The sequence below is a fragment of the Mauremys reevesii genome, linkage group 5 (assembly GCF_016161935.1).
Source record: "Mauremys reevesii isolate NIE-2019 linkage group 5, ASM1616193v1, whole genome shotgun sequence".
NCBI lineage: Eukaryota > Metazoa > Chordata > Testudines > Geoemydidae > Mauremys > Mauremys reevesii.
Genome location: NC_052627.1, coordinates 116089954 through 116103779, shown reverse-complemented (window position 1 = coordinate 116103779; position 13826 = coordinate 116089954). Strand labels below are relative to the sequence as shown.

The following is a 13826-nucleotide window of genomic DNA, read 5'->3' as shown; positions in this document are numbered from 1 at the left end:
CCTTACAATCTACCCTGCATTATGGAAACATTCATTCTACACATCATTTCTCTCTGCTTAAAATTCATTACACTTTGAATTCAAGGCATGCACGAGTTAATTTAAATGCTAGTGAAGTTCATCAATTATAATCTATGCTGCTTTTTGTATGATCTTCCTAATGTTGTTCACATATGTCACATATGGCAGTGTATTGTACTAACTTACATACTGTATATTTATATGGCATGTCATAAAACATCAACAGAATAGACTGAATTTAAAACAAAACAAAAAAAGAGGATAAAAGGAGAAGTGTTTCCTTGTTAGCAGTTTACCATTCAATCCCTCTTGAAGCTGAGTATAAAAATGAAGATACTAAAAATGCAAACATTAAAACATAATTTAAAAAATAGAACAAACAAAATACTAACTGAGACATTAATAAAGTGAAGGTGAAGTTACCTCTTGCATTACCTAGCGTCTGAGAATCCAGATCATCATCAATAAACTCCTCACCCTGGATGATGTTCTGGGTGTCCTCACTGTGATTAACAGGGCTGGTCATCTCCTGTTCCTTTTCGTTGTGCATCTGGGCATAGACATTTCTGCCTGGCAGTTTCCTAAATAGCACAGGAAAAATATCCTTTGATGGAATTTAGTTTCATATTATATTCAATTAATCAGATAAACCCCTATGGAAAAATCCTATAGAATTAAATAAAGAATAATGTTTCCATTGAATTTTTAAACCAGCCTAAAGAACATTTTCTATTTAATTCTATAGGATTTTACAGTAATAACTACAGAAGCTCATTGGTTTTATCCCTATTACATTTTATAGGAATTTTCTAGAAGGGTATTATGAACTTGCCTGGTTTTGATATAAGGATTTCTTTATAAACACAGATTTTTTTTGTTTTTTTGTTCAGTTATTTACTGAACTCCCAGTAACTACAATTTAAAAAAAAACACACCCTAAACTGAAAACATGTTAATAAATAATATTTCTTGCATTCCTAAAATGTCATCATAGAAGGATGACAAAGCATCAATTAGTTATGTCGTACTCTGCAGCAGTATGACAACCCCTTATTGAAAGTTAAAACAATTTGGTGACCTTGTATCAATGCTAACAACAATATGTTTATGTGTGTGTTGTTTCGAGAGAGATTGACAGTCAATACTTGACCTTCACGGGTCAGGGTGTGTAGCAAGTGGGAGGAGCAAACTTTTCAAATTGTAATTAAATTTTCAGTACCTCGTACCCCCTGCCCCTGCTGATTGCCTTTTGTGACCCTGGGAGTCGTGACCCACTGGTTGAGAAACACTGCACTACAGCAGCCCTGAGGTTACCTCAATTTAACAGCTGCTGAGGACAAGAGAGGTAAAGCAAACTGCCGCTGGTTGCACAGAGTCACTGGCCCAGCTGGGAATAATAGCAATATGACATCATAGTTTAATTTCCATAGTGTCTCCATCAACCCCTCTGCTGAGGTAGTCACAGTGTTGTACAATATTAAAACATACTGAAAAGGTTTATTTAAAATATATATATATATATAGAGAGAGAGAGAGAGCAAATCAAAGCACCCAGTCCTGACTCCAAGAGTCTTCATGACCAGGAGATAATACACTCTTCAAGAGAAAGACGACATTTTATTTATGTTTATTTAAATAATGATAAAATGATGTCGATACTAGGCTCTAGGTGCCCTAACATAATTCATGCTACAACAAAGCTTCAGCAGCTTTTAAATAAGTATTGAAACAGGAATTCTGATGTATAAGAGTTTAGAGTTATTATATGGTCTCCTGGTCCCACACTTTTCTAGAAATTATTCTGGACAGTAGGGCTATGTTTTTTCTACATTACACAACCCTAACAGGCCTAGAACATACACTGTTTGTTACATGCATATTTTATTCTAAAGAAATGCTTAATCGATCCTCTAGAAAATGAACAAAATTGCACAATAAACCATAATCACTGGCTTCAGAAGGCAGATGCTACTAGTGAGCTTAAATGACTAGGAATACTGTATCTGTTAGCCATCTTTCTCTAATCCCCCTCTTACTGTTTCCTACTACTAAACATTTTGAAATGTAAATAATACAGAGTACTGGAGCATGCTGCTGGCACTTAAAGTAACAGTACCAATAATAATGATAATACATTGAATAGAATATTTATCGCGGTGTTAGTTTTGGGGTTAATGTTCAGATGAATGAGTTCTTTGTGCTTTAGAGCAGTCATGATTTACTTTGTCCCTGCCTTTTCTACATGGTATTGTTTTGATTTTAATAAAATATGGATCATCAAATTAGTACCTGTTTTTATAACTAAATGGCTAGGATTGGGACTCCACTTGCTCTCATGCAAATAATAGTAGTATAGGCGAAGGGGGAAAAGGGGAAGGTTTTCTTCTGAAAGTGTAAATGAGATGGGAAGTCAATGATGAGGAAAGATTAGGAACTCTGCTCCAAGAGTGCTGAAATTGGGTGCAGGTTGGTGGTACCCAAGGACAGGATGCAAGGAGGTGAATACAGAAAAAGATCCGTGAGTTTGGTTGCAGCAAGTCTATGGAGATTTTTTAAAATAATGAACCTAATTTTTAACAGATTTTCAAATGAATGGGGAGGGGGGAGGAAGAGGAGGAATTTAAGAATGTGAAAAGGCAGAGACCTGTCTCTTCTTCTGAAGAATCAAATGAACTCCCACTAAAGTAGGCAAAATACCTAAATAGAGGAACCAATAGTCTAATTTGGTATGATGAAACCTGTGTTCCTGCTGTTGCAAAAATAAAAGAAGGATGATTTCAGCTCTTCTGCTAGTGATGTATTAAATACATGACAGCTTTGATGTGGGTGAAATATCATTTTCCTTCCCTTGCCTTTGCTTGGTGGATACTGTGCTGTTTGTCTTGTCTATATTACTGCAGAGTGCCCCACACCATGGAACCCTGCTCAGAGTGCTGCTGAAAGGATAAAGAAATCCTACTAGGAAAAACATCACAAACATAGAAATACATCAGAAAAAGAAAGGGAGGATTTTTCTTTGACTGAATTACCTCTAATAAAGATGACATTGCTTTGAGAAACAATATGCAGATTCTGGATCCTTGCTAGATAATGGGCCAGAGTCACTGGAACCTTCCAGTTGCTTTATGCTGTTCCAGTGACAGAACACGCCATGATCCTGGTTTATCTGGATGGTTAAGCTGATGGATTTTTATTATTTTTATTCAGCTGTAGATTAGCTTGAAGCACCATGTTAATTGTCTAATGCATGCAGTCTGAAGCCAAGAGGAGGAGGAGATCTTTTTGCATCTGAGATATTCAGTTTTATTCTCTGAACTGTTTCTTGCTTCAGCAGCATTTGCCACCAGGGAAATTACCCCTTCTCCTCACTCCAATCCCATAATAACAAAAATTTGAGAAAATGCTGGTATAAAACACTCTTAACTACTGGGATGGAAGAAATTTAGGATTTGTATTTGAAAACTATATAACTTTATCTTTTGAAAACTTATATAACTTTAAAAGTTTAGTAGGAAGTATTGCCTCTGATCATAACACTTTAGTTACTTTCTGCTTGTCAGTCTCTGTCTAGGTGGACCAACTACTCCTGTGGATCCTGGTCTTATACAACTAAGTGCTCTGGGGATTCCTGTCCTTGGATAATGTTTGCTCTCTAGAGGTCTACACTGCAATAAAAAATCTGCAGCACCCAGTCTCAGAGACCAGATCAACTGATTCAGGGCCATGGGGCTTAGCTACAGGGCTAAAAATTGCAGTGTAGACATTCAGGCTCAGGATGCAGCCCAGGCTCTGAGACCCTCTCCCCTCATGGGGTCTCAGAGCCTGGGCTCCAGCCCAAACTTGAATGTCTACGCTGCAAGTTTTAGCCCCACAAGCACGAGTCAGCCAACCGAGGCCAGCCGTGGCCAGGCTGTGGGTCTTTTATTGCACTGTAGGCACACCCTAGGAGAGATCACTGCAGAGACTCTGTTTTTATGAATTTCAGTTCTGGGAAATCTTTACTCTGCATTTTTCATCCTGGGCGGAATGTGCTTTTGTGATGCATGTGCACTCATGAATTTAAGCTGAACTCATAGGTGAGCCTCTGCTTCAGGTGATTAACCCATTTCTAGTGATATCTGTCTCTAAGCACCCTGCTTTGGTGGATCACCCGCTTTCCATTTCAGAAGAATCAAATTTTGCTGGGGGCTGCATGATGCTGTGAGATCCTGCTCTGAAGTTTGATTTGTTCAACTGAGAAATTCCAGTGTATTAGGGGAGTTAAAGCCGTGTTACAATTCCTAGCATTCCTACAGTCTTCCTCTGCAATAACTGTCCCATTCAGAAAATAATAACCCAAGAAGACATTTTAGAAAGGAATCAAGATGAATAAAAAATACTTTTTTCCCCTTTCTTAAATATTGTATATTTCTTTTGCTGGTTATTAAATTGTTGTCTAATTGCCGCTAACTTAAGGGCTAATCAAGAGACGTACATCACAATGTCTCATAACAGACACCACCACCAAGTTTTATGATCATGTAATATAAACAGACAACCCCCAATGTACTGCAGATGAAATATTATTGCATCACATCATCCATTTTATGATGATTTTTTGTTGCTCCGGGAACCCAGAATAGCTAAATGGATTTTTATTATTTTTATTCAGCTGTAGATTGAGTTTGATATCAAATTTTGTGTTTCGTCCTATAAAACAATAGGTCACTATAAATATCAAGAAATTTAAGATTCCACAGTTGGAAAGCCAAGACATTCTTCCTACATGAGACAAAGCACCTCTGTCTAATGAGATGACAAAGATAGTTGCTAACTTGAACTCTCAGTTAAATGCTGTGCTCTTGCTGTTATCACTAGCACAGTATGGTACCTAGTCTATTCTGTTAAAGAATGTTTATTTTAAATAAAAATCCATCTTGAAATAATAGGCGTTTTCACTGAGTAAGGACTGCAGATTTTGTGAAATTATAACATGTTTATTCCCATGCGGCTCAAACCTGAAGGCTTTTGAGTACCTAACAAAAAAAATACCAGGACCATGTCCAAATAATAAAACAAATAGATAAACCAGCATAAAAAAGACAGTAACTTGCCACCTGAACAATAATGAATTCATCTCTGTCATAGGTTTATTCCCCACTTTGAACTTTAGCGTTCACGAGATGGGGACCTGCATGGACTCCTCTAAACTAAAATTCTAGTTTAGATCTGGTTCTTGCTGCCACCAGTGAAGTTTTAAGTGTCTGACACACTCCCTGTTCCCCCAAAACTTTCCCTGGGGAACACAGATTCAAACTTGAATCTCAACACAAAGGGAAACAACCCATTTCCCCCCTCCCCTCTCCTAGTGCTTAGGAGAGATACCTGGATTCAAATTCCTTGAATCAAAACAAAGAGGGATTCACTTTTCCCCCCTCCCTTTCCCCTGAAAATCCAAACAAGGAAGAAATCAATTAAGTTCTAAAAAGAAAAGATTTTATTTAAAAGAAAGAAAGAAAGTACACTATCTCTGTAATACCAGGGTCTAACTTATATATACAGGGTCTAACTTATAAAAAATACAGGGTCTAACTTATAAACCTGGAGAGGCTCTCCCCCACCCTCCTTTCTCAGAATAATCAAAGTAACAGCAAACAGAAATAAAGATATTTCTTCAGCAAACACACAGTTGCAAATGTAGAAATCAAATTATAAGACTAGTCCGCCTTTCTAATACTCACTAGACTGAATAGAAGAAAATACTTCAGGAAACTTGGAGAACTTGAAGAATATGTCTGGCCTCTCTTAGATCCAAAAAGAGAACAAAGACCCAACAAGGAACACAGAGATTTGAAATTATCTTGTCCCCTGATTGGTCCTCTGGTCAGGTGTTCATCAGGTTACTGAGCTTGTTAACCCTTAACTATCTGTTATGACAATCTCCTTAATCAAATGCAGATTAAAAATATCTTTGAGTTATTAAAGGAATAAGTATTTGCTTACACAGCTTATGTGGTATCAGTTGTTCCTCATGAACATATTTCTTATATTAAGGCCACTTCCATAGCTTCTTCACCTCCTCCCTAATATGTTATCATGCAAACTCTATTCTTACTTATTATTTCTATCACAGCTGGATACTCTTAACCTGTGTGGCACTGTTTCGGTAATCAAACGCTAACATGTTCAAAAGAGAAATTCTACATCATTTTGTTTTGTTTTCTTGGTAAGAAATTAGACTTGTGGATCAATTAATTGTCCTGGTTGCCTAGGTTACTCATTACTCCTCAGAGTAGATAATAGGAATATATTTTAGAATGACTATTTTTTGGTGGTTGTATTGACGCAAGCTGAATGAGCTCCCACATTGCTGCTATTTACCTACATCAACATCAATTATAACCTTGATGTCTGAAACGGTCAGAAAAAACATGGGCTTTAAAAGCTCGAGACCCGTCAGTGCACTGCTTCAAAAAAGTCTATTTTTCAAGAAATGATACATGTGAACAAATCTAGTTCTTAAAGTATGTAAGGTTTACTTGCCTTTTAAACTTGTAGAGAATGAAGGCCCCAACTACAACTAGACAGATAACAAAGAGAACCACTATAGCCCAGTATCCATTGCCTCCTCCAATCCTCTGAGAGTCTGAAATGCAAGACATATATTTGAAGAATTTAGTAAATCTGCTTTCCGACCAGTTATCATCTTGGGCTTGCCTTATTATTGAATCTCTTAAGTAAAAACCACTAGATTTGTATTTATACCTTCTCCTTGTCACTACACCATGTAGCTTCTTCACATAGTACTCTTGGGAGAACTGTGTGCCAAAAAAAATCCAAAATTCTGCATATTTTATTTGTCACAATAAAGCAATATAATCACACCAGTTTCACTTATTGTGGTAATTTATTTAAACTAGAATACAGAAAAAAATCATCATAACTGTTCAGAATTTCCTAAACACATGAGTTCAATTACAAATACTTGGTAACCAAGACCCCGCATTCTAATTATAATCCTGGATTTTCATTTAAATTGCACTACTTTTATTTTGGTGTTCTGTAAAATAGAAGGTCACTTTAAATTGCTCAAACTTTCACACATGAAAGTCACACAGTTTTGCTAATCATTGTCCTGCATTTTTTTTAAATGGATAAGTAAAATAGATCCTGATCTGTAATTTAACCCCACTGTGCCTGTCTGGCTCAGGAAAAAAAGTGAGAAAGCACATAGACCAGGGGTTCTTAAACTGGGGGTTGGGATCCCTCAGGGGTCACGAGGTTATTACATGGGGGGTCACGAGCTGTCAGCCTCCACCCCAAATACTGCTTTTCCTCCTGCATTTATAATGGTGTTAAATATATTTTAAAGTGTTTTTAATTTATAAGGGGGGTTGCAGTCAGAGGCTTGCTGTGTGAAAGGTGTCACCAGTACTAAAGTTTGAGAACCACTGACATAGACCTTCCTAGATGAGGATTTTGTTGCTATCATTTACAATAAGGCTCCTTTACACCACTCTGGCAAGGTAAAGGAGCCTTAATTGACTACGAATGAGAACAATTAACTAACAGTGGGAACATTAGCAGCCTGCCTGTTTAGTTGTTACATTTCTGCTCTGCCTCAGGGACAGAGCCTGCTTCACACACCCTTACGCCTCCAAGCTCAGGATGCAGCAACAGGGATGAGAGGGACAGTGAGTCTCTCACTCATTCGCACCCAGGCAGGCACCCAGCCCCACCCTATTAGCATCTCTCCATGATTGCAGGCACACATGCCCAGCCTCCCTCCTTCTCCCCCGCGATGATCTGCTCTCTGCTGCTGGTTGCTCCCAGCAGACATGCCCAGGCTGCCATGCAAGGGGCATGTGTTCCCCACAGATTTCTTTGCTCCATCATTTTTCTGTGGGGGAGCCAAGAAATCTGCGGAAGGTATGAATTCTGTGCCTTCTGCAGGGCGCAGAATTCCCCCAGAAGTAAAATAGGCAGCACCATAAACTAATTTGCAGATCAATTTGTGGATACAGGAGAGAGGACAAATTTAAATGAAATAATAAATAATAATAATAATGTAATTATTTGCATGGATAGTGCCATTTTTCCAAGGATCTCCAAAGGTATTGTACGCAATAGTCAATCAGCCTTCACAATTCTCTATTATATGAGATACATAAACATTACTATATTCATTTTACAGATGAGGAAACTGAGATAGAGTAAGGTCAATTGACTTGCAGAGTTACACAGTGCCAGAGTTTAGAATGGAATTCAAGACTCCTCAGTTCTAGTCTGTGTTCTTGCTACCAGGGAATATGGACTCTTAACGCAAGTGATTTCTACCTCATTTTATTTTCAGATTAGAAACTACAGTGATGGGTGTATATAGTGGAACCTAAGATATAGAGAGGATGTGCCTTATTTTGACCTGGGAACTGACTTGGCAATATATAATTTACATCACTATTTATGACACATCTGAATAGGGCCCAATGTGCTTTGCTCTTTTTGCTGGGTCAGTGTCATTCAGCAACAAACAGAACGGATGTCATAAAAGATGATGCACATGCACAAACAAAGAGGCTTTGACATTGTCAGGGAGGGCTTAAGTTGAAGCTGTCCTTGCTGCTAAAACACAGCCTTTTCGTTGTTTGCTCCCTTAATAAAACACCCACACACAAATACAGAAAACTTTTCAGTCCTTGCCTCTATTTTTGTAGGGTTGGATCTGTGGGTCCAAATACTTACAGGCTGTCAAACCGAGGACCCTTATATCTGAGTGTCCAAACTGTGCTTTCAATTTGTGCCTGTATAAACTGGCCAGTGTTTGATAATCTGTCTACATTTTAGTGAAAAGGACAAAAGTGAGAGAACAAATATTTTCAACCTTCTAACAGGGTATCACAATGAAACAAACAATGAAAAACAGCAAAATAAGTTGCTTTGATGGTACATTTTAAATTAATAAACATCAGAAGAAACCAGTTAATGTGACACTTCTCTCAGAACTCTAATAGCAATCTACAGATTGGGGTTTTTACCTGAATCAGAGCTGGCTAATGTCACTAAGACCCAGTATCCTTCCCTCAGGAAGAAGCTGATGTTATGTGCATTCAAGGCCTGCTTTATAGCAGCTATTCTCTGAAAACATAAGAAAGACAATGTCACACATCTTCCACGTAGTTCCACTTTGAGAAATTCAATGCAATAAATTGAGAAACATCTACGTTCATTCAACGTGTTGAGAAACCCGCAAGACATTTTTTGACCGTTTCAATGAGTTGTAACTTTTTAGGCAATTCTGGTTTTAAAATGTTCATAGCCAAATCTTTCTTCCCTTTATGGAGCTCTTTACTTTCTTCTTTCATTATGCGATAAACAGCATTTCATTTACAGGAGCTATTGGGCCCACCCGAACTGTAACTTGCACAATGAATAATCCACATTGAAACCTGTCTACAATATGCATATTCTTCTAATGATATCAAAAGACAGGCTTCTCTGGAATTTTAGATTTCTTACATATGAAAAGTAATCACTGCTTGATAATGCACTGCATGTCATACTTTACTTCACTTGCTTATCTCTATGGATGGATGGCTGTTTGCAACACGTTTTTAAGAAGATGCTGTCAAAACAATTATTTCCATCCACATAGAAACAGTTTCTCCTATTTTTCTAATGGGGACAAAGCATGCTAAAATATGATCTCCCACATTTTTATGGATCAGCACCATTAAAAGTGCCACCACATCCCACCACCGTCAGACACATCGTCTGGCCCCTCTCTTTCTCTTCTTTGCATCTTCAACATAGGTAATTTTCCAGAGGATCAAGGCTAGTTTTATAGACTGTTCCTAAGTAGAGGATACCACTCCCCACAGGATGCCAAATTAGAAGTTTCATAGAATTATAGAACTGCAAGGGATCTTGAGAAGTCATCTAGTCCGGTCCCCTGCACTCAAGGCAGGACTAAATACTATTTAGACCATCCCTGACAGGTGTTTGTCCAACCTGCTCTTAAAAATCCCCAATATTCCACAACTTCCCTAAGTTTGCCTTTATATCTATAAAACCTTCAAGAGAGGCTCTTTTTACATTACTGTGCTCGGTTTTGACAAGCCCTCACAGCCTATTAGGTAGAAAAGCCCCTGCTGTTTCTCTTACAGTATTTGCATGAACTTCACAAAGGGCCAGATTCTGATCCCCATACCCACACTCAGTCCATAAATGGTTTCACTGACTTAAATATGACTCTTTGTGCACTCAGTGTAAAGGTAACAGAATTTGGGCCTCAGTTAATTTTCAGGAGAATTCTCCCAGAGAATTCTTAACTTTTTATCCCCAACTTACTGACTTGGCCATATATTGTTTCCATTATTCTGTCCCAAGTCTGACATGAGAAATAGTTCTGACAGTTGTATTAACAGCAACTTGTAAAATAATACAACCACTGCTAAAATATATTTACTTAGTCTCTCTCCAACAGAGTTCTGTACTTGAACCATACTTAACTGGTCCCACCAGCCAGGGCCGGCTTCAGGGGTTTTGCCGCCCCAAGCAGCCAAAAAACAAAAACAAAAACAAAAAAAACCCGCGATCGCGATCTGCGGCAATTCAGCGGGAGGTCCTTCGCTCCGAGTGGGAGTGAGGGACCCTCCGCCGAATTGCCACCGAATACCTGAAAGTGCCACCCCGCTCCAGAGTTGCCACCCCAAGCACCTGCTTGATAAGCTGGTGCCTGGAGCCGGCCCTGCCACCAGCAATTCTCAAATCCCATAAGCATTCTAGATCTAAAAGTAGTTCTTCCTAGTGCAATTCCTTTGAGAGACAAGCAAGTGAGTAAGAGATGACATGGAGATCTGAAACTTTTAAAGGGATACTAATTTCATTCACATTTTAGAGTGCAGATATAGAGTCCATAAGGGCTGCCCAGGTTATTAAGCAGACTCAGAGTGCATTCTCGGTATATGACAACATCTCATAAGAATGCCAGGGCACCAACTTTCAGAATTGGAGCTATCAGCAGAATAAATGTCCCTTTGTTGAAACATGAAAAGGGGGAAATATTGAAGATCTTGAAGGTTCTCCTCTCAGTTATACATCAACAATGAATGATCTATAAACATGGGTGGTTTGCCACAAGTGATAACTAAGAATCCAGCCCAACATCCAAAGAAATCAATGAGAGTCTTTCCATTGACTTCACTGGACACTGGATTAGGCATGGATATTTTTTGGAAGGATATTTACTGAGTAACACAGATTTTTGTACAATTGCAGATGTCATAAAAAATTGTGACCTCCTTTTAGGCTATCAATCAGCAGTTCAGCTGTCCCTCCTCCTACTGCCATGTGCTGCTCCTGCCCTCTGCCTTGGAGCTGCTCCCCGAGACTCCTGCTTGCTGTGTGGGAGTGGAGGGGGAGGGAAGGAAGAGGGGGGCTGTCAGCAAGCTTCCTCCGTCCTGAGCCCTGTCGTGTGTCCCCCTCACCCTGCTCCTGCACCCTGCTTCCATACAGCAGGGGACACACACGACAGGGCTCAGGATAGAGGGAGCTTGCTGGCAGCAGCTGCAGTCTCAGCAAGCTGATCTAATTAACAAGGCAGTGTACTTAAGAGTAGGGTCAGCGTACTTAAAGGGGAAATGCGCATCTCTCATACACAGTGTGCATCTCTGTCTGCGATGCGCTCTCCCCTCCCTCCATTCCTGCTGCCTTTTAGAGTGTGAGAGTTAACCCTTGAGGGCCCAGCCGAGTGCTAGTTCATCATTTAGCAGTAAGGCATTCCCTGGGAAATATCCCGCCCTCTGACTCCTCCACCTCAACCAAGCTTCACAATCGTCATCACTGTGTACCAGTATTAAATTGTTTGTTTAAAACTTATGCTGTGTGTGTGTATGTGTGTCTATATATATATATATATATATATATATATATATATATATATATATATATATATATATATATATATATATATATATTGTCTTTTGTCTGGTGAAAAAAAATTCCCTGGAACCTAACCCCCTCATTTACATCAATTCTTATGGGGAAATTGGATTTGCTTAACATTGTTTCGCTTAAAGTCGCATTTTTCATGAGCATAACTACAACGTTAAGTGAGGAGTTACTGTACACCAGTAAGCAGGTGTAGGGCTGTGGTGAGGAAGCTGCATGCTGCACCTCTTCCCATTGTGGAGAAAAGTTACCAGGGAACACACTCCCTGTGGTGTCCATGGAGGTGCTATATCTGCTCCTGATATCTGTATGCCCTTTTGTATGCCCCACCCCCAGCTGAATGCTAACTGGACTCTGTCAGCAACATATAAATATGATGAAGAATATATAGTTACTCCCAGATTTATCTTTTCGATCCTGATTTTGGCATCCCTTTGGTGCACCATTAGCTCCAATAGCCATAAGTTAGCTCTCAGATGGGGATCTTTATCATACAAATTGTGCAATACTAAATTGCTTTCATTTCTCTCCAGTCCTGATATTAGGAATTGCTCCAAATCATTAGCAGCTCAGTGTAGCCCTTTATGTCTTTCCTCTTGGAATATCTGGAAGGGTGGTTCAGATCTGACCATGAAAACATTGAGGCAGCATTGAATGCAACTGATGGTATTCTTCAAGCTGCCTGGAAGCAGACCACTAATAATAGCTGAGATTTAAAGGGAGCTAATCTGAATACATTTAGGTATTTTTTTTTTTAAAAGCAAACAAACAGCAGGACACAGGGGTCTGTCTTAATCTGTTGCTTTTAACTATTGAAGAAGTCCATTCCACATAAACTTGGAACTGAAAGGTACACTTTCATCATAAATCAGCATCTCGTTCCTTAAAAGGAGCAAAGAAGTTAAGAGTTTCACCCACCTGCTGCAAGCCACAATTGTCATAGGTCTTTCTGAACTATCTATTAAAATACAGTGCTTCCTGGAAATTAATTGTGACTTCAGTCTTCCAGAACTTCACACTGAGATACAGGGGGAGGCTACGGATGTTTTTCTTGCATTAGGACCATTCTCAATCCTAATTTACCCAATTCTGAAAGTTAAAAGTTAAGTTTAAAGTCTCCTGCTCGAATACTCAGAAGCCACATCAAAATACTCTGAGATTTGCCTCTTTAAGCAATTCCATGAACGAGGTATTGTACCATGCTGCCCAGGGAGCTTGGGCTTGCCTACAGATAGACACACTCTGGCTAGACAGATATTGTGGCCTATTCTCTGAACCTTCTTATTTGTAACATATTCCCCTCCTGAACTAGTCTCTTAAAAACATTGCACTTAAAGTATTTGCTCCTGTTGCCTCAGGACCTGAATAAGCTTCCTGACCATTACGACAGAAACCACCTGCTCTTCATGTAATAGACCAAATCCTAAAGTCTTGAGTCAGTAGAATCTGAGGTCTAATATATTTCTGAAGTCAGCGAGGAGGATTTCTCTCCTCTAATCAAAAATGTTAATGTTCTAAATATGTGGTTTCCCTAGTGGTTTGTACTCCTGATTAGAGATTGTTCTGGCTACCTTATCACTAGTTATACTTCTCTTCCGCTTTGGCTGGTTTGCTGGTGGCAGCACGAGCAAATCAGCAGTTGTGGGCAGACCAGGTTTCACCACGGTCACCAGTGTTTCTTCAGGGATATTAGTTTCCTGCAGAGAAAAAGACATGCACAGATTTACAGGCCTGTACGCTAACTTTATAATGTCAGTATTATACAAAAAATAAATAAAATATGTAGTTACTTTCACATATGGTTTTCTGGATCTGGTCTTTGGTGTTAAGATTTTTAATATGTAGAGAAAATTCTACGGAAGTCACTGGAAGCTAGA

General features: G+C 39.0%; 1 protein-coding gene across 9 annotated transcripts in view; it reads right to left on the bottom strand.

The window, feature by feature from the left end:
- Positions 1 to 13826, bottom strand: part of SORCS2 (sortilin related VPS10 domain containing receptor 2) — a 767814-nt gene that overhangs the window by 16325 nt on the left and 737663 nt on the right. For 5 of the 9 annotated variants that reach the window (XM_039541216.1, XM_039541214.1, XM_039541215.1 and 2 more), the window contains 4 exons: positions 13521 to 13646; positions 9036 to 9135; positions 6544 to 6646; positions 445 to 602 (listed from right to left, as the gene is read on the bottom strand). In XM_039541216.1, coding sequence (XP_039397150.1) covers positions 445 to 602; positions 6544 to 6646; positions 9036 to 9135; positions 13521 to 13646 — 487 coding nt within the window. The remainder of the gene's footprint in view (positions 1 to 444; positions 603 to 6543; positions 6647 to 9035; positions 9136 to 13520; positions 13647 to 13826) is intronic. The other 4 variants (XM_039541213.1, XM_039541220.1, XM_039541221.1 and 1 more) reach the window with 2 other exon arrangements.